We start from the raw sequence: 26648 nt of genomic DNA on the forward strand, positions 1-26648 counted from the left end.
TTTGCACTTCAAAATGTTTGCTTTGCAAAATGTAACCAGTTCAGGGAATAACCCGCCTCCTGCCCGAAGCCAGCTGGGATACTGAAATAGGCTTCGGCACACCCGCGACCCTTGTGAGAAGCAAGCGGTTAAATAGACCCCTTCAAAGTTTGTAAATAATGTGATGCAATTTAAAGGGCGGGGCTTAGCTGAAGGCAAAAACACCTTAGTGGTTCCAGGGCCGGCGCTAGCCATTTTGGTGCCCTAAGCATAAATGTTTTAAAATACTAAACAATATAACCAATATAGCATCAAGAACATCAGGGAGTGACCATAAATATTTTCCAGATTATCCTAGTTTAGAATTAAAGTGGGATTTTTTATTTTAATGTACCGTAACCATTTTTCCCAACATTTCTCAAACCAACCATGGTTCTGATTCACAATTGATGTTAATCTTTCCATTTCGTAAATATTTGTTACTATATCCCACCATGTTGACATATCAGGGATATCCGGTGATAACCATTTTTTCGTTATCGTTTTTTTTGCTTGCAATCAATAAAGTACCTAGTAAATATTTATCTTTTCTACTCCAATCCTGAAATAGACATCCAAAATACACAGTCTTCATTCCAAATGGAAAGACACAATCAAAAATGTCTTGTAGTGCACCATGAATTTCCTTCCAGTAGTGTCTAATGAGTGGACAGTCCCATAGTATATGAAAATGATTTGCTCGTTGAGCTCCACACTTTCTCCAACATGTAGAAGGGGCTCCAACGTAGTGTGTAGTCTGACATGGTGTGATAAAGTACCTTATTAGAGTTTTCCATCCAAATTCTTTCCATTTGTAGGAGTTGGTTGATTTCCACACAAGCTTCCATGTTGTAGTCCATTCCTCTTCTGATATGCTTATTCCCGCGTCTTTCTCCCACTTTGTTCTCACATGTTTAGTTAAATGTGTATTATGACTTGTTAGCCATCTGTACCAGAAGGAAATAAGCTTAGTATTTGTCTTTCCATTGTAAGAATTTCTAAATAGTTGCAATAAATCCTTATTAATCTCAGGAATCACAGTGACATTTTTGTCTATATAGTGACGTAATTGCAAATATCGATAAAAATCCTGCCTTTCCAAAGAATATTTATGTGCAATTGTCTCAAAACTGACCACTTTCCCATCCTGAATCAATTTACTCAAAGTTGTTATCCCTTTATGAGTCCAGGTTTTAAAACGGGTATCCATTTTGTTTGGTAAAAAATCAGAGTCATAGGCAAACCATTTTAACATTACAATATCTTTTTTCAAATTATACTCCTTTACTATGCCTTTCCAAATGGTAAGAGTGCATTGCACCCATGGGTTTTCTACTCTGTCAATGTAGTATTGAATGTTTGCATCAGCCAGAGTTGCCTGTATTGGGAGAGGAAGGATTTTCTCTTCAATATTTTTCCACTGTGAGTCATAGGATGCATCACACCAGTTCATCAACACCTTCATCTGTGTGTATAATAGTTCTTCAAAGATGGGAGGCCCCATCCTCCCTTCTCTTTTGCTAATTGCAAAGTCTTAAAAGACACCCTCGATTTTTTCCCCTGCCATACATATCTTGATATCATTTTATCCCATTCGTTAAATCGGTGTTGATCAATCTGTACTGGCAAAGTCTGAAAAAGATAAAGTAATCTTGGTAAGACAACCATTTTGATTGATTCAATCCGTGAATATAATGATAAATAGGGAATTAAATTCCACCGTTTCAAATCTTCATTTATCTTTCTACTCAGTGGAATATAATTATATTCATAAAGTTTTTTCTGATCTTTCTGGATTATGATGCCCAAATATTTCAAGGATTCAGCTTGCCACCTCATAGGATATTTAGAAGTTATCTCCACTGGTGGATTATAATTGTATGAAAGTGTTTGAGTTTTATTTATATTTATCTTATATCCAGATAGCCAGCCGTATTGTTCAAATTGCTGCATAACTTTGGGAAGGGAGATAGTAGGCTGTCCCAAGTAAATCAAAATGTCGTCTGCATAGCAGGCCAACTTGTGTTCCCTGCCACCGACTGTTACACCCTTAATATGCGTGTTTTGTCTTATAGATTTGGCTAAAGGTTCTAGATACAATGCAAATAAAAGTGGTGAGCATGGGCAACCCTGCCGTGTGCCTCTTTCCAGCCCAAAACTGTTTGACAAGTAACCATGAATTTTTATTCTTGCAGTTGGGCCAGTGTATAATGCCTCAATAAGTTGAATGATTGAGTCATTAAACCCAAATTTGTACAGTGTTCTATAAAGAAAGTTCCATCTGACAGAATCAAAAGCTTTTTCAGCGTCAACATTTATAAGTAATGCTTCCATTGTATTCTTTTGTAAATGATTTGTAACATGAAGAGTTCTACGTATATTATCGTGTGTCTGCCGGTTTCTTATAAAGCCCGTTTGGTCATTATTTATCAGCTGTGGTAAAAATTCCTCCATCGCCTAGCTATTATAGTGGTGAATAACCTATAATCTGTGTTGAGAATTGAAATTGGTCTATGAGCTGCACTCAATTTTGTCTTTGCCTTCCTTTGGTATTGCTGTAATAATTGCCTCTTTCCAACTTGGTGGTATTTGTGCCTTTTTCATAACCCAGTTAAATGTTGAAAGTAGTATAGGGCATAGCTCTGTTTTCAATTCCTTATACCACTGAGCTGTATAGCCGTCTGAACCTGGTGAGGTGTTCGACTTTAACCTACCAATGGCCTTCCCAAGTTCAACTTCTGATATATCTGCTGTCAGTTTTCTATTTTGCTCTTCAGTCAGAGTTGGGAGATTCAGTGAGTGTAGCAATCTATCAATTTCTTTGTCATTACCTCCCTGGACTTTTCAATACAATGATTTATAAAATGATTCAAACGCTTTATGAATATCTTGTAATTTATTTTTTATATTTTGTGTCCTGGGGTCTTTAATTTTCATTACTGTATTTTCAGAAATCTTCTTTTTCAATTTCCAATGCTAGTATTTTCTGCGATTTAGATCCACTTTCGTAATATTTTTGTTTAAGGAACATTAATTTTTTCTGTATATTTTGGGTTGTCAAATTATTTATTTCATTCCTGGTCTGCTTAATTTCTTCAAAAATGCTCGGTGTTATAGACTGTTTATGTTCCTTTTCCAATTCTTTTAATTTATTCTGTAATTCTTCCAATGTTCTATTTCTTATCTTTTTTTTTATATGAAGTTATTGCTATAATTTGACCACGTACTACCGCCTTGAGTGCATCCCAAAGCATCGAAGGAGAGACCTCACCATTGTCGTTAATGTCAAGAAAGTCTTGTATTTCTTTTTTAATTTGTTCCTTGAAAATAGTATCTTTAAGCATACTTGAATTTAGTTTCCATGTAGTCATTTTGGGGCACAAATTAAAATCTACTGTTAAATACAAGGGTGCATGATCACTAACATCTATTGTACCTATGTCACATGACTGAATTCTATCAATGTTGTTTGAAAAGGTTATGAAATAATCTATCCTTGTGTAAACAGAATGTGGTATTGAGTAATATGTATAGTCCCTCCTCGATGGGTGACAATCCCTCCATATGTCAATTAAGCCCACTTCTTCGAAAAGTGCACATACTTTTTTGTGTAAACCGTTGTTGTCTGGAGCCTTCCCATTAGAACTATCAAGTTCTGGTCGCATACGGATGTTCAGGTCTCCACCACATATCAAACAACCATTAGTTTCAGTAACCATAATGGTTATAATTTTCTGATACAAACTCAAATCGCTACCTGGGGGTACATAAGCATTCATAAACGTAACTAAATTACCATCTATACTGCCTCTAAGTAATATAAATCTCCCCTCTTTGTCTTTCATTTCAAATGTTTTTTCAAAATTTAACTTATTTGAAATGAGAATTGCTACCCCTCGTCTCCGGCCCGACTTGTATGAAGAATAAAACACACTTGTGAATCCCATCCGCTTTAATTTTTCATGCTCACTGTCAGTCAAATGGGTCTCTTGTAAAAACACCACTTGTGCTTGTTCTTTTTTCACCTTGGTTAAGATTCTAAATCTCTTCACCGGATTTGTCAGCCCCTTCACATTGAAAGAAAGAAATTTTACTGGACCATTAACCATAGTTTTTGAGTCAGATATTCAACATGGATCAAGATGCAAACAATTGGTCTACTCCCTGAGATGCAAAAAAAACAAAACAGAATAACAAAAACACCACAATGTGTCAACAAAAAATAGATTGAACAAAGGAAAAAGAATAAAAAATGTTGATCCAAGGCAGGGGTCTCTTCCAAATGACCCTGAAGTAAGGTAGTGAAAACTGTCAATAGGGGAAAGGCCTCTTCTCGCGGGAGAAAAAGGGCCCCCATAAACGCTCTATCCGTCACAAGTCATTTGTCTCTCCAATTTTGATCCTCATTTAGTAGAAAAAGAGATGGAAGGAATATTTAACCACATCCTAGCTTTGAACGTCCTTGTTTCCTCCATCTTCAACGGTGGGAGATGTCTGCCTCCTGTAGACCTTCAGTTTTTCCCGGATGGCCTTTTCACGTTTGTCTCCGGCATCGCGTCGCTTTCGCCCTCCTGTTGCCGTCCACGCAAACCGTGCAAGTTGCTCCGTCAGGGTCTCCCTCTTCGTTACCTTGGTAACCGGCAGTCCTCTGGCGATCATGTCAGTGGTTGCCTCCTCCGCCGACTGGTATAGCTTGGTTCCATTTTCATAGAACACCCTTAATTTGTAAGGGTATGGGGTCTGAAATCTGATGTTGTGCCGCTTCAGAACCCCTTTCGCTTCTGCATATTCCTTACGTCTTTGTAGAATGGCCGGAGGATAGTCTTGATCAAAATATATTCTCCTCTCTTCCCAGAGGACTGTTTTTTTAGTCCACGCCTTTCGGAGAACTTCTTCTTTTGTAGTGTAGCGCGCAAAAGCCACAATTATAGAGCGCGGCTTTTCCTCTCCTTTCTCCATTGGCCTGGGTCGAGGGCCCAGCGCTCTGTGTGCTCTTTCGATGCCGAGATTCATACTCGGAGGAATGGCCAGGCTGCTCCGAAGTAATTTCTCCACATAATCCACCATCGTTGATCCACTCTCTGCCCCTTCGCGGACATTGTACAGCCTCAAATTCACTCTTCGAGATCTACTTTCTTGGTCCACTAGTTTATTTTCTTGTTCGGTCATGACTTTTAGCATCTTGGCTAAAACTTGCTCCACATTTTGGACTCGATCTTCCACGTCGTCAATTCGAGTTTCAGCTTCAACAATCCGCTGGTTTACAGCGGTCAGCTCCGCTTTAAAGTCCTGGAAATCTTTACGGAAATCCCGTAGTTCCTCCAAAACAGTCATAATCGGTGTAGTAGCTGGAAGGGTTGGGGCCTTGTTAGCATTTGCACCGGCGTCGCCGCTAGCATCTGGGGCAAGCACGCTTTCTTCGCCGTGCCTTTCTTCATTAACAGGTTTCGAACGTCCATCTCTTTTCCCCATATTCTCCCCGTGTACCTCGCGTTTAGTTTTGTAATGTAATTAACAATATACAGCTTTTACGGGTTGATTGAGTTAGATTCGCTGGAGAGCTATCTGTCGAAGCGGCCATACCGTTCGATGACCTCACCGGATCCAGCATTGGTACTTTTGACTGTCTAAAATATGTGCTGCATGAATTTCTCAACTGAATCGAAAATCGTTGTGAATTATGAATTGAATCGGGCCCTTGTGAATCGAATTAAATCGATTCTGGAAATCTGAATCGATACCCAGCCCTACTTCTAAGTGTCAATATTGAAGTTTTAAAAATGTTCACAAAAATAAGTGATAAATAATAAGTCTTTATAAAACTAACAATGACAGCAAATACTCAAAATAAATAAAGCTAAATGAATTAAAATAAAACTCAATGCCACTACTATTAACAAATAAACATCTGGAAATAAACAAAGTGCAAGCAAGTTAGTAGAGGCCCTACAGAGGCACATGTCTACATTTCTGGGCTGCAAAATCGGCTATCAGGTCATCATATGACAGCTTTTGTGCAATTTCCGCATTTATGTTAGGGTATGAAATGCTCCTTGAACATATTGAAGCATTGATCCTGTATTCAGAAATACAAGACAATATTCAGGGATTCTACAATGAAATATGGTTTTGAACCAACCATGGTACAAACATTTTCTAAATTGATTAGGATTATGGTATTGTGCAGGCCTATATTTAAAACACAGGTACATGAAAATTTTAATAATCTACCTTTTTAGAGAAGGACTGATAGGGCACTATGTAAAAATTCTGGACATAATGTTAAAACTATGAATATGAAATGAGGAAATCTTCTTAGCCTTAAGATGATTATTATTATTATTTTCAAATTACACTTTTACCAGTACATGCCGCTCTTGGCCGTTCCATATGAAACAATATTGTCTCGTCACATTCCATTTAACATACCGTATAATGAACGTGCTGGTCACAACCATTCCACTGCGGCGGTTTGGAGTGTTTTTTTGTTTGTTTTTTGCTAACTGTGGTCATGTAAACGTAGCTGCTACAAAATAAACAAATTGTCATTGTCATACCTGCAAGTGACGCGCGAGCATCATCTCATTGTTTTTTCTTTTCCGCCGATTGAAGCATAAAGTATACCCCACCCCCTCCCCCTTTCCCTAGTAGTTTGTTTCGTTGGAGCAAAAGTGCACCCCGCTACCCTCCCCCTTTCCCTAATAGGAACAAACTACTAGGGGAGGGGGGGCACCAACGTAGACCAGCGATACCGCTCGTGGAGTAAATAATGCTACGTTATTGATTGTATTTATTAACATGCTTTACAAGCTTTTATTTTAAATATTAGACACTGATATTATAATTACTAATATGATTATTTTTACGGGCTTGATTTGTTTTTTGGTGCCCCCTTAGGCAGTTGGTGCCCTACGCGCAGTACGTGGTAAGCGTATGCGGAGCGCCGTGTCTGTGTGGTTCTAAACTTTAGAACCACACAGACACGGCGCTCCGCATACGCGCTGCGACAGTGGCAGCCTGGCAGGTTATTTAACATGTTTTTTTTTCTTTTTTCTTTTTCACAGTTGCGTAGCCATCATATTTTTGGGAGCGAAGCACCATTCCGGATCGTTACGGCTCCGAATCTTGTACCGGTACGTAGTGCCAGACCGTTCCGGCCCACTTTCACCACTGCTTCTAATGTCTGTTTTGTTGTTTGCTCAGGACTTGCAAACTTTTGAAGACATAAAGGCATATTTTGAGTATGAGGAGAGCGACTGGAGCCCACACGAGCTGCAATTGGCCCATCTGCTCTGCGCCAAGGCCTCACAACTTGAGAGGCAGCGACGAAAGCGCCTAAAGTGGGAGAAGAGAGCCGAGGAGCTCGAGGGGCGTCTGGAGGCCTTGATGGAGACCATGTGCATCCAGCCAGAACTCTCCAACCAACACCACCATGACACCGAGAGTCTTGTCAGATGCTTCGTGGGACAAAATGGCAGCTTAACGGTTAGCTCCTCACCTCCTTTCTTCTATTGGTTGAATTGTGTGCAGTACGGTGCTCTAGTGGTTAGGATGTCTGCCTCACAGACTCCTGAGTTTGGCTTTTCTTTGTGGAGCTTGCAAGTTTCCCATGTGTTTTCCTGTATAAAACATGTTTAGATTTTAGCGTCATTAAAACTGTCTGGACTATGGATTAAGCATGAAAGTCCACCTGGCTTTATCTATTGCAGGTGTTTGCCATATCGCCACTAGCTGTCGACTCAAAATGACATCATAGCACCTAAGAGTGCAGGTGTGTGATGTCATTTCAAGCCGACAGCAGGCGCCAGCACAAGTGTATGAAATTTTGATAGGATTGATGAATTGTTTAATTCACAATTGGTGTCTCTCTTTCATTTTCAGAGTGACGGCATGAACACAGAGACAAATGAAAAGGAAGAGACATGGAGAAGAAAAGAAGAGAAAGAAAGGAACAATAAGGAGCGTGCCGCTAAAGAGAAGAAAGAAAGAAAGGAAAAGAAGGAGCGTGAGGCCAAAGAGAAAAAAGAAAGGAAAGAGTACAAGAGGAGACTAAAGTTGCAAAAGAAGGAGCGTGAGGAAAAGGAGAAGAAAGAAAGGAAGAAACATGAGAGAAAAGAAAAGAAGCAAAGGAATGAGTGTGAGAAGGAGAAGAAAGAAAAGAAGGCGCAAGAAAGGAAAGATAAGAAAGATACTAAATGTGTGTGAAAAGAAAGATGAAGAAAAAGGAGGAGGCTGAAAAAAAAAGAGAAGAAAAAGGTGACCTTCTGCGAGAGGGTGACGGCCTTTTCGTTTAGTCGGGTGACCAATCCCGTTTTTTACATTTGTACTTTTTATTCATTTATCTTTTTAAATAGTTGTCTTTGTTTTTATTGATTGTAAATATTACAATTATTAAATAAAAATAAAAATTAAATAAAAATTTCCAAAATAAACATTTTGCAGACTGTATTGATGTTTGTATACTGAAAGTAATAAAATATTAGTAACATAATCAAATTCCTATGTGCATTTCAACCATGTGTTAATCAATAATTGCTATTTATGTATTGCAAAAACTAAAATACTGAAATGAAAAATGACTGTTTCAACATGGAGGTGAACTATTTTTTTCAATGACATAGTGACAAGTCAGATTACATAAAAGATGATTGATGAAATGATAAAATAACATATTTGACAGTTTTACTTAGTTATTAATGGTAAATTATTTTCTATTTGTTAAAGAACAATACAATACGACTGTCAGAAAACTGCAACAAATGTAAAAGATTTGAAACCTTTCTATTTGTCATCAATGTGGACAGTCATTTGGTAATTTCACTCTTTCATGTATCACAAAATTCATCAAATAAATAGCTGCTTGTGCTTTGTGTAAAGGATAGATTAGGTAAAACATATTTTCAATTTAAGACTTCTTTTTTCAATTGAATGCGCCTTAGTTTAGCATTTTTCAGCAAAGATCATGATATGATCTACTGTATATTTTTAGTACAGCCAAGTTTTTATAAGACCCAAATGTAGAAATGGGGAAAACAAACAAAGAAAATGAAACATTGTTATAGACTCTACACGTGTGACATCACATTTGTGTGCAAAGGCAGGCATGCTGGTGGACCGGTGGGACGCAAGTGAGTTACATAACAGTTTGCGGGGGTTAGAAAAGAGTCAAAATAGTCGCTCAATCTGCCATCACATCAATGTTGAACTACTGCACTGTCTACAGTTGCTCTAAAACGCTCAACTAGATATTAGAAATCATTAATTGGTTGAAAACCTGGAAGGAAGAGGGGGACGAAACCGTTGTGAGGAAGAATATGAGCACGATGGCTGTCAAATCTTCGATGTGGCCGCTTTGCACAATCAAAACATACAAGGATATGTGCAGATCACTTTATATGTGAGGTACTTTGTTCTTTTTTATGTGTAGTGTGGGTCATTCAATTTACCTTTGATTGTAAATTCCAGGCAGATGTGATGCTTACCTGTTTGCATAGCCATGCAAGTTTTAGTTTGCCTTGCCGTTCAATGTTAATCTCTTTATTATGTAGGAATAATAATAATAATTGGATGGTTGTTCGTCTCTGTGTTCCCTGCGATTGGCTGGCAACCAGTCCAGCGTGTACCCCGCCTACTGCCCAGAGTCAGCTGAGATAGGCGCAAGCTCCCCCCGCGACCCTTGTGAGGAATAAGCGGTCAAGAAAATGGATGGATGGATGAATAATAATAATAGGAAGATGATGAATAATTGCATATAAATGCACTGTCATGTTACACATAATATAAAAGATATACCATAGATAAAAAAAAATAATCTCCCTATTTGTAACTGATTATGTTGGGTGCTCTCTTAATACCAACGCCATGAATTATGCGGTAGTTATGAAATAACTGCACATGCGAATTCAGGCCATGTCCACACGGAAACAGAGGCGGCTTCGCTCATCAAAAAAAAATCTCATACACATGGAAACTTTTCAAGACGTGTGCGTCCACAAGAAGATGATGAACGGCTGAAATGTATATGTCAAGTCTGAGGTGACGCTGTTGCCACAGGAAGTCACCGGAAAACATAGAAGAAGAAGCCATAGCATAAAAGAAGAAGAGGATTGACATGGCAATACAGTCTGGATCTGTCACATAAAAACGAGCGCAAAATGCCCCCCACCGTGATTGCTGATCAGCCCAAGTTACGTCATGTGTTGTAAATCAACATAGAAAAATCTTGATAGTCGCTGATGTCATCACGCAGGTGGGCTGAAGTCAAAATAAAATATGATGCCTTAGTAAAAATTACGTCATAAAACTGAGGTCTTTCAAACATTCTTAATCGCAACTCAGGTCTTACTATACAGAACTTAAACATGTTTCCAAGAGAATGAATGAATTCAAAACAGGCGTGCACACCTTGGCCACGCCCCATGGCAACACACTGACGTCATCATCGTGGTCACGCCCGATGCTTGATCTTATATATTGGACAGTTTGCAGGCCTCACACACACTTCTGACTGCACCTGTTGACAGCCAGCAAACAAGCACAGAGGAGAGAGAAGTGAGCAGTAGAGCACTTGTAAACATCCATCCAGCATACATCTGTCCATGTTCTACAATACGAGCAACATGATAAGTTCAAAAGATTTTATGCATAGCCTACTAATGTCACTGTTTCAAATCAGTGTGGAGAAGGTACTATACGTCTTGTATTTTTTTTTTTTTTTTTTGAGAAAAGTAGCTGTAGCTGTTTTTTAAAAATAAACAACTTTGTTTTTCAGTAATACATACTGGTACTCTAAATACTTTATTAATCATGATAATGCTGTTCCCAATTTTGAAATATAATGCTTTTAATTACATGTTGGTCAACAGATTAAACGTTAGTTTCGGCAACAGGTGGCATTTTTTCTGACATGTTGTAGCAATTATTTAAAAAAATTTCTATTTCCCTATGCGGATAGATTTTGTTTTTTTTCTCCTACCGAGTTGCACAGGTCATTTGTATGGGAAAAAAAGCTTTGACATCTTGGTGTAAATTTTTTATATCACAAAAACCTAGCTTTGAACAGGGGTGTGCAGGCTTTTTTTTTTTTTTTTTTAACCCCTTCCCTCAGCCAAAGCCAGTGGGAACAGGTTCCAGCTCACCTGGCTGTGACCCTAACAATGAATAAAAAAAAAAAATGGAAGCTTGCTGGACTGATTAATTAACTGATGGCGTCTCTTTTTTTTATTTTAACAGACGTTACTCAAGAGCGACATGACCAATGCAAATGAGATACTGCGATAGGCAAAAGAAGCGGAAACATCCTTTAGTTTTTCTTTTTTAAGACATGGCAATACTTTATCCAACTAAAAATCTTTTGAACAGGTGCTTTTTTACACAGTCTCTTTAGTGTTCTTATTTTTGGCCAGTTTGTGGAAAACTGACCACTGACATGAACCCAAAATGATCGCCAAGGCATAGTGTGTGAGAAATATGGCATGTGATTTAATGAACATTCCACTAATTGTGGTGAGCATCACTGTCCCCCTCAAGTTAGTTACAAAAGTGAGTCTGACTTTCATTAATCACCACAGTGTAGTTAAATGTGACGATTAAAATCTTCATGCACTTTTACAAAATTGGCCCGTTAGCTAAAACTTTGGTATTGTTTGGAAGCTGGCAAGGAAAAAATTGCAATACAGTACAGTACATAGAAGTTGGAAATATTACACCTGCTCAAACTTCCACGCAAGTGTTAAATGGGTTAAACACAGCATGTCAAGTCAAGCCTGTAACTAAGAAGACACTGCATAATTATGATCTTCAAATAATTCATAAAACAACTGATGTATTGCTATGCAAAACACATCAACATGCTGATAAACAAAGTCACACATCAATTTGGGAATACCCCAATGACATCACACACATCCAGCCAATCAGCGTCTTGGCCACGCCCCGCCAAAGAAGTTGACCTCTTTCATGTTCATTGCTCTTTGATTAACTGATCTTGCGTACTGCTGGTATATATTGTAAATTTTGCAGTCCCACTCATACTCACTTCTGACTCTGCACCTGTACACAGCCAGCTAGAGAGCACAGAGAAAAGCGAGCACATGTCAACATGGTAAGTCAAAAATATTTCTAAATTTATACATCATACCAATATATGCATCATGTTGCTTTTTGGGGAGCTAATTAAGTCTAACTATATATGTATAATGTATTTTAAAGAAAAATTGTACAATCAGAGCCTTAGTATACATGTGTTTTAAATGTCTTACTACTGTACAATGTACATCATGTCATTTTTGGGGGGGAAGTCTTACTATATGTACAGTACATGTCATTTGTTTTTTCAGAGAAAACCTCCTCAGCCATTTAATTTCTTGATAAAAGTAAATTATGCCATGTTCGAATGACCTCTTTCGAGTTTTCAAAACATTATAATGGAAGAAAAGCAGTTGTGTCGAACAAAGGTGTGCGCATGTTGTGATAGTTCCAACGTTGGGAAAGTACCCTGAATGGACCAGGTTACATGTACGGTTACTCTGAGAGTATTTTAAACTGTTTAATGACACCCGAGGTGGCGTTTACTGTAAAACTAAATACAGTACAACAAAAAGAATTGTACGTTGTATATTTATTTCGTTTTAAATACAGCCGCCAAATGCTAAAGTCAATGTACGGTACTATTGCTAACGTGAAATTAGCATCGACTTCCGGGAGTGATATTCCTTTAATAACGAATATTCACACACAAATGCTGTACGAACACATACTTACAGATAATATAGCAATACTCAGAGGCACATATTCTCCCCAATCTATGGAAAAGGAGTTGTATTATTTAATTAAGCTAAATCACAGCGTTCTGTTTTTACTCGTCTTGGTTCATATTCAGCGTGTACTCTAGTCAATACTGTCACTATACTGACCCCATGAGGCCAACGTGCGCACCGCAGGAACAGTATTTTTATATACTCTACGAATAAAAAAATTAAAAAAATATCAGTGGAAACGGATTTTCTACACAAGCACACTGGAACGATTCAGAAGTACATTATTAGAATTGTTAACACTTGTGTATGTAAATCTGACGTTGGTCGATGCATGTGTGGCAGCCTGGCAGGTTATTTAACATGTTTTTGTTTTTTTTTTCTTTTTCACAGTTGCGTAGCCATCATATTTTTGGGAGCGAAGCACCATTCCGGATCGTTACGGCTCAGAATCTTGTACCGGTACGTAGTGCCAGACCGTTCCGGCCCACTTTCACCACTGCTTCTAATGTCTGTTTTGTTGTTTGCTCAGGACTTGCAAACTTTTGAAGACATAAAGGCATATTTTGAGTATGAGGAGAGCGACTGGAGCCCACGCGAGCTGCAATTGGCCCATCTGCTCTGCGCCAAGGCCTCACAACTTGAGAGGCAGCGACGAAAGCGCCTAAAGTGGGAGAAGAGAGCCGAGGAGCTCGAGGGGCGTCTGGAGGCCTTGATGGAGACCATGTGCATCCAGCCAGAACTCTCCAACCAACACCACCATGACACCGAGAGTCTTGTCAGATGCTTCGTGGGACAAAATGGCAGCTTAACGGTTAGCTCCTCACCTCCTTTCTTCTATTGGTTGAATTGTGTGCAGTACGGTGCTCTAGTGGTTAGGATGTCTGCCTCACAGACTCCTGAGTTTGGCTTTTCTTTGTGGAGCTTGCAAGTTTCCCATGTGTTTTCCTGTATAAAACATGTTTAGATTTTAGCGTCATTAAAAGTGTCTGGACTATGGATTAAGCATGAAAGTCCACCTGGCTTTATCTATTGCAGGTGTTTGCCATTTCGCCACTAGCTGTCGACTCAAAATGACATCATAGCACCTAAGAGTGCAGGTGTGTGATGTCATTTCAAGCCGACAGCAGGCGCCAGCACAAGTGTATGAAATTTTGATAGGATTGATGAATTGTTTAATTCACAATTGGTGTCTCTCTTTCATTTTCAGAGTGACGGCATGAACACAGAGACAAATGAAAAGGAAGAGACATGGAGAAGAAAAGAAGAGAAAGAAAGGAACAATAAGGAGCGTGCCGGTAAAGAGAAGAAAGAAAGAAAGGAAAAGAAGGAGCGTGAGGCCAAAGAGAAAAAAGAAAGGAAAGAGTACAAGAGGAGACTAAAGTTGCAAAAGAAGGAGCGTGAGGAAAAGGAGAAGAAAGAAAGGAAGGAACATGAGAGAAAAGAAAAGAAGCAAAGGAATGAGTGTGAGAAGGAGAAGAAAGAAAAGAAGGAGCAAGAAAGGAAAGATAAGAAAGATACAAAATGTGTGTGAAAAGAAAGATGAAGAAAAAGGAGGAGGCTGAAAAAAAAGAGAAGAAAAAGGTGACCTGCGAGAGGGTGACGGCCTTTTCGTTTAGTCGGGTGACCAATCCCGTTTTTTACATTTGTACTTTTTATTCATTTATCTTTTTAAATAGTTGTCTTTGTTTTTATTGATTGTAAATATTACAATTATTAAATAAAAAAAAATTTTAAATAAAAATTTCCAAAATAAACATTTTGCAGACTGTATTGATGTTTGTATACTGAAAGTAATAAAATATTAGTAACATAATCAAATTCCTATGTGCCTTTCAACCATGTGTTAATCAATAATTGCTATTTATGTATTGCAAAAACTAAAATACTGAAATGAAAAATGACTGTTTCAACATGGAGGTGAACTATTTTTTTCAATGACATAGTGACAAGTCAGATTACATAAAAGATGATTGATGAAATGATAAAATAACATATTTGACAGTTTTACTTAGTTATTAATGGTAAATTATTTTCTATTTGTTAAAGAACAATACAATACGACTGTCAGAAAACTGCAACAAATGTAAAAGATTTGAAACCTTTCTATTTGTCATCAATGTGGACAGTAATTTGGTAATTTCACTCTTTCATGTATCACAAAATTCATCAAATAAATAGCTACTTGTGCTTTGTGTAAAGGATAGATTAGGTAAAACATATTTTCAATTTAAGACTTCTTTTTTCAATTGAATGCGCCTTAGTTTAGCATTTTTCAGCAAAGATAATGATATGATCTACTGTATATTTTTAGTACAGCCAAGTTTTTATAAGACCCAAATGTAGAAATGGGGAAAACAAACAAAGAAAATGAAACATTGTTATAGACTCTACACGTGTGACATCACATTTGTGTGCAAAGGCAGGCATGCTGGTGGACCGGTGGGACGCAAGTGAGTTACATAACAGTTTGCGGGGCTTAGAAAAGAGTCAAAATAGTCGCTCAATCTGCCATCACATCAATGTTGAACTACTGCACTGTCTACAGTTGCTCTAAAACGCTCAACTAGATATTAGAAATCATTAATTGGTTGAAAACCTGGAAGGAAGAGGGGGACGAAACCGTTGTGAGGAAGAATATGAGCACGATGGCTGTCAAATCTTCGATGTGGCCGCTTTGCACAATCAAAACATACAAGGATATGTGCAGATCACTTTATGTGAGGTACTTTGTTCTTTTTTATGTGTAGTGTGGGTCATTCAATTTACCTTTGATTGTAAATTCCAGGCAGATGTGATGCTTACCTGTTTGCATAGCCATGCAAGTTTTAGTTTGCCTTGCCGTTCAATGTTAATCTCTTTATTATGTAGGAATAATAATAATAATTGGATGGTTGTTCGTCTCTGTGTTCCCTGCGATTGGCTGGCAACCAGTCCAGCGTGTACCCCGCCTACTGCCCAGAGTCAGCTGAGATAGGCGCAAGCTCCCCCCGCGACCCTTGTGAGGAATAAGCGGTCAAGAAAATGGATGGATGGATGAATAATAATAATAGGAAGATGATGAATAATTGCATATAAATGCACTGTCATGTTACACATAATATAAAAGATATACCATAGATAAAAAAAAATAATCTCCCTATTTGTAACTGATTATGTTGGGTGCTCTCTTAATACCAACGCCATGAATTATGCGGTAGTTATGAAATAACTGCACATGCGAATTCAGGCCATGTCCACACGGAAACAGAGGTGGCTTCGCTCATCAAAAAAAAATCTCATACACATGGAAACTTTTCAAGAAGTGTGCGTCCACAAGAAGATGATGAACGGCTGAAATGTATATGTCAAGTCTGAGGTGACGCTGTTGCCACAGGAAGTCACCGGAAAACATAGAAGAAGAAGCCATAGCATAAAAGAAGAAGAGGATTGACATGGCAATACAGTCTGGATCTGTCACATAAAAACGAGCGCAAAATGCCCCCCACCGTGATTGCTGATCAGCCCAAGTTACGTCATGTGTTGTAAACCAACATAGAAAAATCTTGATAGTCGCTGATGTCATCACGCAGGTGGGCTGAAGTCAAAATAAAATATGATGCCTTAGTAAAAATTACGTCATAAAACTGAGGTCTTTCAAACATTCTTAATCGCAACTCAGGTCTTACTATACAGAACTTAAACATGTTTCCAAGAGAATGAATGAATTCAAAACAGGCGTGCACACCTTGGCCACGCCCCATGGCAACACACTGACGTCATCATCGTGGTCACGCCCGATGCTTGATCTTATATATTGGACAGTTTGCAGGCCTCACACACACTTCTGACTGTACCTGTTGACAGCCAGCAAACAAGCACAGAGGAGAGAGAAGTGAGCAGTAGAGCACTTGTAAACATCCATCCAGCATACATCTGTCCATGTTCTACAATACGAGCAACATGATAAGTTCAAAAGATTTTATGCATAGCCTACTAATGTCACTTTTTCAAATCAGTGTGGAGAAGGTACTATACGTCTTGTATTTTTTTTTTTTTCTTTTTTGAGAAAAGTAGCTGTAGCTGTTTTTTTTTTTAAATAAACAACTTTGTTTTTCAGTAATACATACTGGTACTCTAAATACTTTATTAATCATGATAATGCTGTTCCCAATTTTGAAATATAATGCTTTTAATTACATGTTGGTCAACAGATTAAACGTTAGTTTCGGCAACAGGTGGCATTTTTTCTGACATGTTGTAGCAATTATTTAAATTTTTTTCTATTTCCCTATGCGGATAGATTTTGTTTTTTTTTCCTACCGAGTTGTACAGGTCATTTGTATGGGAAAAAAAGCTTTGACATCTTGGTGTAAATTTTTTATATCACAAAAACCTAGCTTTGAACAGGGGTGTGCAGGCTTTTTTTTTATTTTTTTTTTATTTTTATTTTTTTTATTTTTTTTAACCCCTTCCCTCAGCCAAAGCCAGTGGGAACAGGTTCCAGCTCACCTGGCTGTGACCCTAACAATGAATAAAAAAAAAAATGGAAGCTTGCTGGACTGATTAATTAACTGATGGCGTCTCTTTTTTTTATTTTAACAGACGTTACTCAAGAGCGACATGACCAATGCAAATGAGATACTGCGAGAGGCAAAAGAAGCGGAAACATCCTTTAGTTTTTCTTTTTTAAGACATGGCAATACTTTATCCAACTAAAAATCTTTTGAACAGGTGCTGTTTTACACAGTCTCTTTAGTGTTCTTATTTTTGGCAAGTTTGTGGAAAACTGACCACTGACATGAACCCAAAATGATCGCCAAGGCATAGTGTGTGAGAAATATGGCATGTGATTTAATGAACATTCCACTAATTGTGGTGAGCATCACTGTCCCCTCAAGTTAGTTACAAAAGTGAGTCTGACTTTCATTAATCACCACAGTGTAGTTAAATGTGACGATTAAAATCTTCATGCACTTTTACAAAATTGGCCCGTTAGCTAAAACTTTGGTATTGTTTGGAAGCTGGCAAGGAAAAAATTGCAATACAGTACAGTACATAGAAGTTGGAAATATTCCACCTGCTCAAACTTCCACGCAAGTGTTAAATGGGTTAAACACAGCATGTCAAGTCAAGCCTGTAACTAAGAAGACACTGCATAATTATGATCTTCAAATAATTCATAAAACAACTGATGTATTGCTATGCAAAACACATCAACATGCTGATAAACAAAGTCACACATCAATTTGGGAATACCCCAATGACATCACACACATCCAGCCAATCAGCGTCTTGGCCACGCCCCGCCAAAGAAGTTGACCTCTTTCATGTTCATTGCTCTTTGATTAACTGATCTTGCGTACTACTGGTATATATTGTAAATTTTGCAGTCCCACTCATACTCACTTCTGACTCTGCACCTGTACACAGCCAGCGAGAGAGCACAGAGAAAAGCGAGCACACGTCAACATGGTAAGTCAAAAATATTTCTAAATGTATACATCATACCAATATATGCATCATGTTGCTTTTTGGGGAGCTAATTAAGTCTAACTATATATGTATAATGTATTTTAAAGTAAAATTGTACAATCAGAGCCTTAGTATACATGTGTTTTAAATGTCTTACTACTGTACAATGTACATCATGTCATTTTTGGGGGGGAAGTCTTACTATATGTACAGTACATGTCATTTGTTTTTTCAGAGAAAACCTCCTCAGCCATTTAATTTCTTGATAAAAGTAAATTATGCCATGTTCGAATGACCTCTTTCGAGTTTTCAAAACATTATAATCGAAGAAAAACAGTTGTGTCGAACAAAGGTGTGCGCATGTTGTGATAGTTCCAACGTTGGGAAAGTACCCTGAATGGACCAGGTTACGTGTACGGTTACTCTGAGAGTATTTTAAACTGTTTAATGACACCCTAGTTGGCGTTTACTGTAAAACTAAATACAGTACAACAAAAAGAATTGTACGTTGTATATTTATTTCGTTTTAAATACAGCCGCCAAATGCTAAAGTCAATGTACGGTACTATTGCTAACGTGAAATTAGCATCGACTTCCGGGAGTGATATTCCTTTAATAACGAATATTCACACACAAATGCTGTACGAACACATACTTACATATAATATAGCAATACTCAGAGGCACATATTCTCCCCAATCTATGGAAAATGAGTTGTATTATTTAATTAAGCTAAATCACAGCGTTCTGTTTTTACTCGTCTTGGTTCATATTCAGCGTGTACTCTAGTCAATACTGTCACTATACTGACCCCATGAGGCCAGCGTGCGCACCGCAGGAACAGTATTTTTATATACTCTACGAATAATTTTTTTTTTTTAAATATCAGTGGAAACGGATTTTCTACACAAGCACACTGGAACGATTCAGAAGTACATTATTAGAATTGTTAACACTTGTGTATGTAAATCTGACGTTGGTCGATGCATGTGTGGCAGCCTGGCAGGTTATTTAACATGTTTTTGTTTTTTTTCTTTTTCACAGTTGCGTAGCCATCATATTTTTGGGAGCGAAGCACCATTCCGGATCGTTACGGCTCCGAATCTTGTACCGGTACGTAGTGCCAGACCGTTCCGGCCCACTTTCACCACTGCTTCTAATGTCTGTTTTGTTGTTTGCTCAGGACTTGCAAACTTTTGAAGACATAAAGGCATATTTTGAGTATGAGGAGAGCGACTGGAGCCCACGCGAGCTGCAATTGGCCCATCTGCTCTGCGCCAAGGCCTCACAACTTGAGAGGCTGCGACGAAAGCGCCTAAAGTGGGAGAAGAGAGCCGAGGAGCTCGAGGGGCGTCTGGAGGCCTTGATGGAGACCATGTGCATCCAGCCAGAACTCTCCAACCAACACCACCATGACACCGAGAGTCTTGTCAGATGCTTCGTGGGACAAAATGGCAGCTTAACGGTTAGCTCCTCACCTCCTTTCTTCTATTGGTTGAATTGTGTGCAGTACGGTGCTCTAGTGGTTAGGATGTCTGCCTCACAGGCTCCTGAGTTTGGCTTTTCTTTGTGGAGCTTGCAAGTTTCCCATGTGTTTTCCTGTATAAAACATGTTTAGATTTTAGCGTCATTAAAAGTGTCTGGACTATGGATTAAGCATGAAAGTCCACCTGGCTTTATCTATTGCAGGTGTTTGCCATTTCGCCACTAGCTGTCGACTCAAAATGACATCATAGCACCTAAGAGTGCAGGTGTGTGATGTCATTTCAAGCCGACAGCAGGCGCCAGCACAAGTGTATGAAATTTTGATAGGAATGATGAATTGTTTAATTCACAATTGGTGTCTCTCTTTCATTTTCAGAGTGACGGCATGAACACAGAGACAAATGAAAAGGAAGAGACATGGAGAAGAAAAGAAGAGAAAGAAAGGAACAATAAGGAGCGTGCCGCTAAAGAGAAGAAATAAAGAAAGGAAAAGAAGGAGCGTGAGGCTAAAGAGAAAAAAGAAAGGAAAGAGTACAAGAGGAGACTAAAGTTGCAAAAGAAGGAGCGTGAGGAAAAGGAGAAGAAAGAAAGGAAGGAACATGAGAGAAAAGAAAAGAAGCAAAGGAATGAGTGTGAGAAGGAGAAGAAAGAAAAGAAGGAGCAAGAAAGGAAAGATAAGAAAGATACAAAATGTGTGTGAAAAGAAAGATGAAGAAAAAGGAGGAGGCTGAAAAAAAAGAGAAGAAAAAGGTGACCTTCTGCGAGAGGGTGACGGCCTTTTCGTTTAGTCGGGTGACCAATCCCGTTTTTTACATTTGTACTTTTTATTAATTTATCTTTTTAAATAGTTGTCTTTGTTTTTATTGATTGTAAATATTACAATTATTAAATAAAAATAAAAAATTTAATAAAAATTTCCAATATAAACATTTTGCAGACTGTATTGATGTTTGTATACTGAAAGTAATAAAATATTAGTAACATAATCAAATTCCTATGTGCATTTCAACCATGTGTTAATCAATAATTGCTATTTATGTATTGCAAAAACTAAGATACTGAAATGAAAAATGACTGTTTCAACATGGAGGTGAACTATTTTTTTCAATGACATAGTTTTTTCAATTGAATGCGCCTTAGTTTAGCATTCAGTAAAAGCTATCGTCCAGCACACAGTTGTCCCACGAGGTATTATTTCGTTCGATTCAAGAACACGACAGTACCCGAAAAGAAAAAGGGTTGACGGGTTAAAGCCGAAGCTTATTAATTCCTGTCCCCAGAATACACTAGGACGCAGTTATCCATCCATCCATCTTCTTAACCGCTTACTCCTCACAAGGGTCGCGGGGGTGCTGGAGCCTATCCCAGCCGGCTTTGGGCAGTAGGAATAGTACACCCCGAACTCGTTGCCAGAAATGTTTGTGTACAATAGTCATACTAAAATTAAGCTTATGTCTTTAAAATAAATTAGTATTTGATTCATAGATTACATTGTTTAAATGTTTGTAATAATAATCGTATATGTTTCAACAAAGATTTTTCACGGTGACGTCACGGTGTTTACTGGACGGCAAAAACGAAAGGTTACAGCACCGCCACCTGGCGGTCGGGAGGGACGAAATAGAACAACCGCTGGAGGCAACCAAGTGCAGCTAGAAGTAAACATCGCTGGCTGTCTGTTTATTCTATTCTATTTTTATCAGTTTGCTCACATATGAACTCAAATGGCCGTTTTCCGCGTCCTTTCCGACGTGAACTTTCTGTGAAAATATGCTGATCGGCAGGGCCGGCCCTACATGATTTGGTACCCTAGGCGAAAATGTACATGGTAGCACCCCCCAATCCCATAAAAAACAAAACAAAAACAAAAAATTAGAGATATATTATATTTAATAGCACACCACGCAATAAACACCAAATTCCACAAACAAATAAAAACAAGAAAAATAACAGAAGTACAATGCAATGCAACTTTTTATTGCAATTTTTGAAAAATGACAGTATTTAAAACCTCAAAATGTTTTCACTATGTACATTAATAATTGTGTAAGATACAAAAAATAGTAAATGTATAAATAAACAAACGTCGATATATCGTAAAACTTTGGCAATAAGGTGATTCACAGATCACGTGAATAGTGTGCAAAAAAACTTCACTAAATAACTTAGGAACATAACGGCAAATACTTAAAATAGTGCACGCCGGGACCTCCTTGCAGCAAAGGCATCAATTGGTGCGTCAAAGGATAGCTGCCTGGATACTTCTTGATTGATGCTGATAAGTGCCAGTCTAGTTAGCCGTTCTTGTGACATGGTAGACCTTAAATAGTTTTTTATTAGTTTAAGCTTGGAAAAGCATCTCTCAGCTGATGCTACAGTCACTGATATGGTAGCGGCCACTCTGAGTGCTACCCACATGTTGGGATAGATTTCTCTAAGTTTTTTCTCCTCTAGAAAAACTAAAAGTTCCATGCTTGACATATTGGATTTTGGCCAGGTAAGAAATGACTGCATCTCTACTAAGAGTTTTTTTTTGTTTTTGTTTTTTAATTTATTAGAGTACATATTGCACAAATAAGTAGACCCCGAGAAAAAGGCTTGTTAATTCCAGGCCTAGCAGACATGTTGCTACCCATAACAGTCATGGAGCTCATAGAAAATACTAGATGTCGTCGTTTTTGTTGTGGGTTGCTTTTTTTTTTTGCATTCGTTAATTTGATTAAATTGAAGATTTTGTAATCTATGCATCCTATTACAACCTTACTTTCATGTTGTGAGTCAAGTGCGTATTCTACAGAAAACATTTTGTCAATATTTTGGAAATTGTTCTTATGTTTATTGAGATATTGGACATCCATCCATCCATCCATTTTCTTGACCGCTTATTCCTCACAAGGGTCGCGGGGAGATATTGAACAAAATCTTTACATTTTTCAAAGGTGGTATACTCATATATGCTGAGCACTGTACATGATGCAGCAATAGCTGATATAACTGAAATAGTCACCTGGATCTAGAAGATCGAGCTTTGTGTCACTCAAAGTACTGCTGATTGGTGCTTGACTGGCTGTTGCTTCAGCTGTACATTAAACAAAATACATCACTTCGAATTATTTTGGTGTTAAAGCAGGGAAAACAAATCCATTTGCATTATGATAAAATACAATGTCAGAAATTATGGCTGTTTGTATTAAATGCACCATCCATGCACTTACATTCAGTAGCCTTTGGTGAAGATGACACTGAAGGATTGTTTACCACAGCTTCTGCAGGTGCTTGTTGTGGCTGCAAATATTTTCTCAGCGCATCTGGTTTAAAAAAAAAAATGCATTTACTATATCGATGTTTACATTAAACCAGCACATAATTCTTTTTTGTGTTTGTGTTTTTTAAATTTTATTTTTTTTCCTTTCTTTCTGCAATTTGGCGCCCCCTCCACAAGATGGCGCCCTAGGCGACCGCCTAGCTCGCCTGTAGCCTGGGCCTGGGCCGGCCCTGGTTGGCGGAGCTCACTTTTTGTTGACTCGCCAAAGTGCTCCACTTCCTTGTTCACCAAGGGACACGCCTCCTCCGCTCCGGTGAGCACGAAAGCGCGAATGAGCGTTCCAGTTCGCCTTTTCGGATTTGGTGAGAACGTAGCAAAAGACGCTGTAGATACACAATTCTAAATTTGCTGCTGAACTTTTACAACCAAGAACTCTGTTTACCCAGAACTCAAAGTTCCTGGGCTTGTTGGTGGAAAAGCAGCTTATATATGTCCTTGTAAAATCCTTTCCTTTGACACGCATGCTGTTGGCTCATACTGCACCTTTTAGGACCTGAGACAATGTAATCCTTTAGTTTACTTACACAAGGTTTTCTTTTACAAGGAAAATATGATTGGAGCCACTATTGACATGTTTTCACTGCACATATTCATATCTAGAGTTATTTGTATACAGATTTTCAGAAGTAATGCACAGTACAGTGCACAGTACAAGTGGTTACCACATTTGCCTCACAGTGCTGAGGTTCACAGTTCAAATCTCTGGATCTGCCCTTCATGTGTGGAGTTTGATTGCATTACATACAGTTCGTGCCGTATGATTGACTTACAGGTTATAGCTAACCGCGACCATGATGACGACGAGCAAGAAGCAGACGGTTGCCAGCTGGCCAACATGCACCGCAACCTATTCCTCGACTGGACTGGGGGTGGTTGGACCGGCTCTGATGAGCAACAATTTCAGCCTGGAATCGACCGTCCGTTTGGGAATTTACCGAAACGCTCCTAACAACAAATCAATTAGCCTGACAATATATTACAGTGAACTCTCATTCATCGCAGATATGTTCCAGACCCACCCATCAAAGATCAAAATCCTCGATATACAGTAGGAACACCATAAAGGAATTGCCCCCCACCCCCCACCACATATTTTTAGTCTTTCCATATGCTATAAATTAAGGGTGTCCAAACTTCGTCCTTTGCGGGCAGCATACAGAATAATCGAAGGATGTAAGGGCCACTTTGACATTTTCTGACTTTATTAAAATAATAAGTCAACCAATTATGTACAACAGTTATTTTAGTGGGTTTTTTAGTTATTTTTAAACAAGACAAACACTCTGGCATTTTTCTTCTTTTATTTAAAAAAAAAAAAAGGGTTATTGCTTATATGTAATGATTTGCTTACATTATGTGGCCAAAACAACACTTTTGTTCAAGCTATTTGTGCTTTGTTGGCAGAATAACATACAGTATTACAAAACTAGTGATTTACAGAAGCATTATGTTTCGCTGCAACTAAGTTATGCAACATATTAAATTAAACTACGGTACGCTATAAAGACATTTCATTATGGTATGTATGTGTATGTAGTAGTGCACTGCGGGGAAAAGCACTGCATTTCCACCCCTCATTGAAGAAATTTCCTACCTATCTCTCCTCGTGTCCCAGTGTCGCTCCTTGGTTTGGCATCTCCCCTCCTCTCTCTGAACTTGCGCTCTTCGGTCCCGGTATGGTGCACTGCACACATTCAGCCAAATGTCATTAAGCACTTAACTATGCTTAACTGTAGTATCCCAGCAGAGGGCGGTCAGGGTACTGAGGATCAAATGACTAAGGCGATGCATGTTTAAAATTGATTAAATAAAAACATCAACTTTTAGATGTTGATCATGGTCCAAATCACCACTTTTTTTTTTATTGCTTTCCGCTATTTTTTGAATAGTATTTGGTGGCCAAAAAAAATTAACCTTATCCGTAATACACCGTGCAAAGTCAAGTCTCTTTTTACAGTGAGACTATGTAGTAAGGCAAAACTTAATGCAAATTCACATAGAGTGGAGTAATACTGTACATGTGATATGAACAGTAATCGTCTTCTGAACCGCGACAATGAGAATATAATATGGCGTCGCAGATAGTGACAAGTCACGCCGGTGGTGCAGATCTTCTGTATTCCACGTCATTCAGTGAGAAAAACTTGCCTTACATTAGTACTTTTGTGACACTTGGAATGTTGTATTCACCGTTGTGCTTATTTGTCAGGTGCTGATTAGAGGTTTTATGTTTCCTATTGTTGCCCTTTGTAACTCTTAAAATCCCTTCCAGCAATGGGAATCTTTCTATACTTGGATCTTTTGTGATGGTCTGGAATGTCATCAATGACTAATTCCATCTGTTGTCAGCACATACAGTACCTTAAAAGAATTGAGACAGCTATGCATCAATTTTTTTGTAGGACTTGACCTTCTGGAAGGTGATGGTTGGAGCCTTTCCCAGCTAACTTTGGGCGAGAGTCGGGGTCGGTCGGAAGCCGTTTGCAGGGATCTTAGACGATATTATTTAGTTCAGTTATGCATGCTATTATAGGGGAAAATTTTATTAAAAATCACCCTTGATGGTCACATTGACATTCACATTTAGACCTATTTATTGCAAAGATAGCTCCAAAGCCAACGGCAATCGACAAAAATCTCCGACAGAGACCTTCAGAAATGTTATATTACCTCTGACATAATTTAAACACATTTAAACACAAGCTCTACGTAACAAAGTATTCTTATGGCCAAATGTCACTCTCTCGCTGTCAAGAAATGAGACGCTTTCTGTCATAAGCAGTATATGAAAGGTACGACTCAAAGGCAAGACTAAAGGCAAAAGAGAGTTAAAAAAAAAAAAACATAAAAAAAATGTTAATAGTTTTAATAGCTTTGGTTGGGTAGTCAGCAAAGTAAAAGAGGCAAAAAGATAAGGTCTATAAATGCTGACTGTGCTCAACAAGTACATTACTGCCCTCCACTGGTTAGATGATTAGCACACGCATCAGACCAATCTATTGACTGTTAAATTTCGGCATACAGCCCAGTGTTTCTCAAGAAATTTAAAACCACCCTTTCTCTCTCCGCTGGTGAGGTGCCCTGTCACAACATCATCCTAATAAGCGAAGTGTGCATCTCGAATTCAAGGTGCATCGTGGGTAGGCGAAACTACCAAACGGTCATTGAAAATGAATTGGATCCAATGGAATCAGGTCTGATAGAAACGTCTCAACAGCTGAAAAGTTGCTGTTTTTATTAACATGCATAGCATGTGGTTTACTGACACCGGGGAAGTTGACTTGCAAACTTTAAAGTGTGCAGTTACGCAAAGATTGTCACCACTCTAATTGATAGGGTAGTAGCCTCGTTTTTTTCCCTCGCGCATGCGCAAACTTAATGCGCACTTCGCTTATTATATGGAACACCAACATGAGCTGGCACCCACAATGATGCTACTTTATGGCGAAGAGACAGAATGAGATATGAGATCATCAGGAATAACAAGATGCAGGTGTGAAAAGCACAATCAGGGGCAGGTGAGCACAAGACGTTGTTTGGGGACACTCACACGCAGGGCGTTTTTGGAAAGTCAAATCTCCTAACGTTCATGCCACGCCTTTCCTCTTATT

The 26648-nt window shown here is 38.5% G+C and overlaps 4 protein-coding genes across 9 annotated transcripts in view; 3 read left to right on the forward strand and 1 right to left on the reverse strand.

The window, feature by feature from the left end:
- Nucleotides 1-26648, reverse strand: part of LOC144030830 (uncharacterized) — a 34220-nt gene that overhangs the window by 4247 nt on the left and 3325 nt on the right. For 2 of the 5 annotated variants that reach the window (XR_013287369.1, XR_013287366.1), the window contains 8 exons: nucleotides 24632-24721; nucleotides 22928-23020; nucleotides 22720-22791; nucleotides 19706-19826; nucleotides 16501-16609; nucleotides 13601-13721; nucleotides 10423-10531; nucleotides 7029-7637 (listed from right to left, as the gene is read on the reverse strand). Coding sequence is in view for 1 of the 5 variants with exons in the window: in XM_077537451.1 (XP_077393577.1) it covers nucleotides 19768-19826; nucleotides 22720-22791; nucleotides 22928-23020; nucleotides 24632-24721 (314 nt within the window). In the remaining 4 variants the exon portion in view is untranslated. Of the gene's footprint in view, nucleotides 1-7028; nucleotides 7638-10422; nucleotides 10532-11989; nucleotides 12084-13600; nucleotides 13722-16500; nucleotides 16610-19119; nucleotides 19827-22719; nucleotides 22792-22927; nucleotides 23021-24631; nucleotides 24722-26648 lie in introns of those variants that run through there. The other 3 variants (XR_013287367.1, XR_013287368.1, XM_077537451.1) reach the window with 3 other exon arrangements.
- Nucleotides 5506-8322, forward strand: LOC144030827 (uncharacterized). Of its 2 annotated transcripts, XM_077537447.1 has the most exons (4): nucleotides 5506-5631; nucleotides 7083-7151; nucleotides 7222-7503; nucleotides 7900-8322. In XM_077537447.1, the coding sequence occupies exons 1-4, from the start codon at nucleotides 5608-5610 to the stop codon at nucleotides 8221-8223; spliced, it is 699 nt and encodes a 232-aa protein (XP_077393573.1). In that variant the 5' UTR covers nucleotides 5506-5607; the 3' UTR covers nucleotides 8224-8322. The 2 variants fall into 2 exon arrangements, with proteins under 2 accessions (XP_077393573.1, XP_077393572.1); XM_077537446.1 differs by lacking the exon at nucleotides 5506-5631 and having other exon boundaries at nucleotides 7050-7151.
- On the forward strand, nucleotides 11974-14467 carry LOC144030828 (uncharacterized). Its single transcript, XM_077537448.1, has 4 exons — nucleotides 11974-12121; nucleotides 13167-13235; nucleotides 13306-13587; nucleotides 13984-14467. Exons 1-4 carry the CDS (start codon nucleotides 12119-12121, stop codon nucleotides 14305-14307), a joined length of 678 nt encoding a protein of 225 aa, XP_077393574.1. The 5' UTR covers nucleotides 11974-12118; the 3' UTR covers nucleotides 14308-14467.
- LOC144030829 (uncharacterized) lies at nucleotides 18110-20512 on the forward strand. The gene is made up of 4 exons (XM_077537449.1): nucleotides 18110-18227; nucleotides 19272-19340; nucleotides 19411-19692; nucleotides 20089-20512. Exons 1-4 carry the CDS (start codon nucleotides 18225-18227, stop codon nucleotides 20191-20193), a joined length of 459 nt encoding a protein of 152 aa, XP_077393575.1. The 5' UTR covers nucleotides 18110-18224; the 3' UTR covers nucleotides 20194-20512.

The sequence above is a fragment of the Festucalex cinctus genome, chromosome 11 (genome assembly GCF_051991245.1).
Source record: "Festucalex cinctus isolate MCC-2025b chromosome 11, RoL_Fcin_1.0, whole genome shotgun sequence".
NCBI lineage: Eukaryota > Metazoa > Chordata > Actinopteri > Syngnathiformes > Syngnathidae > Festucalex > Festucalex cinctus.

Excerpts from the sequence above, each read along its gene's own strand:
- LOC144030829 (XM_077537449.1), top strand. Across the intron at positions 19,341-19,410 it reads CGGCTCCGAATCTTGTACCG|GACTTGCAAACTTTTGAAGA; the intron begins GTACGTAGTGCC and ends TTGTTTGCTCAG. Across the intron at positions 19,693-20,088 it reads GACAAAATGGCAGCTTAACG|AGTGACGGCATGAACACAGA; the intron begins GTTAGCTCCTCA and ends TTTCATTTTCAG.
- LOC144030828 (XM_077537448.1), top strand. Across the intron at positions 13,236-13,305 it reads CGGCTCAGAATCTTGTACCG|GACTTGCAAACTTTTGAAGA; the intron begins GTACGTAGTGCC and ends TTGTTTGCTCAG. Across the intron at positions 13,588-13,983 it reads GACAAAATGGCAGCTTAACG|AGTGACGGCATGAACACAGA; the intron begins GTTAGCTCCTCA and ends TTTCATTTTCAG.
- LOC144030827 (XM_077537446.1), top strand. The coding sequence starts at position 7,053 with ATGTTTTTTTTTCTTTTTTCTTTTTCACAGTTGCGTAGCCATCATATT. Across the intron at positions 7,152-7,221 it reads CGGCTCCGAATCTTGTACCG|GACTTGCAAACTTTTGAAGA; the intron begins GTACGTAGTGCC and ends TTGTTTGCTCAG. Across the intron at positions 7,504-7,899 it reads GACAAAATGGCAGCTTAACG|AGTGACGGCATGAACACAGA; the intron begins GTTAGCTCCTCA and ends TTTCATTTTCAG.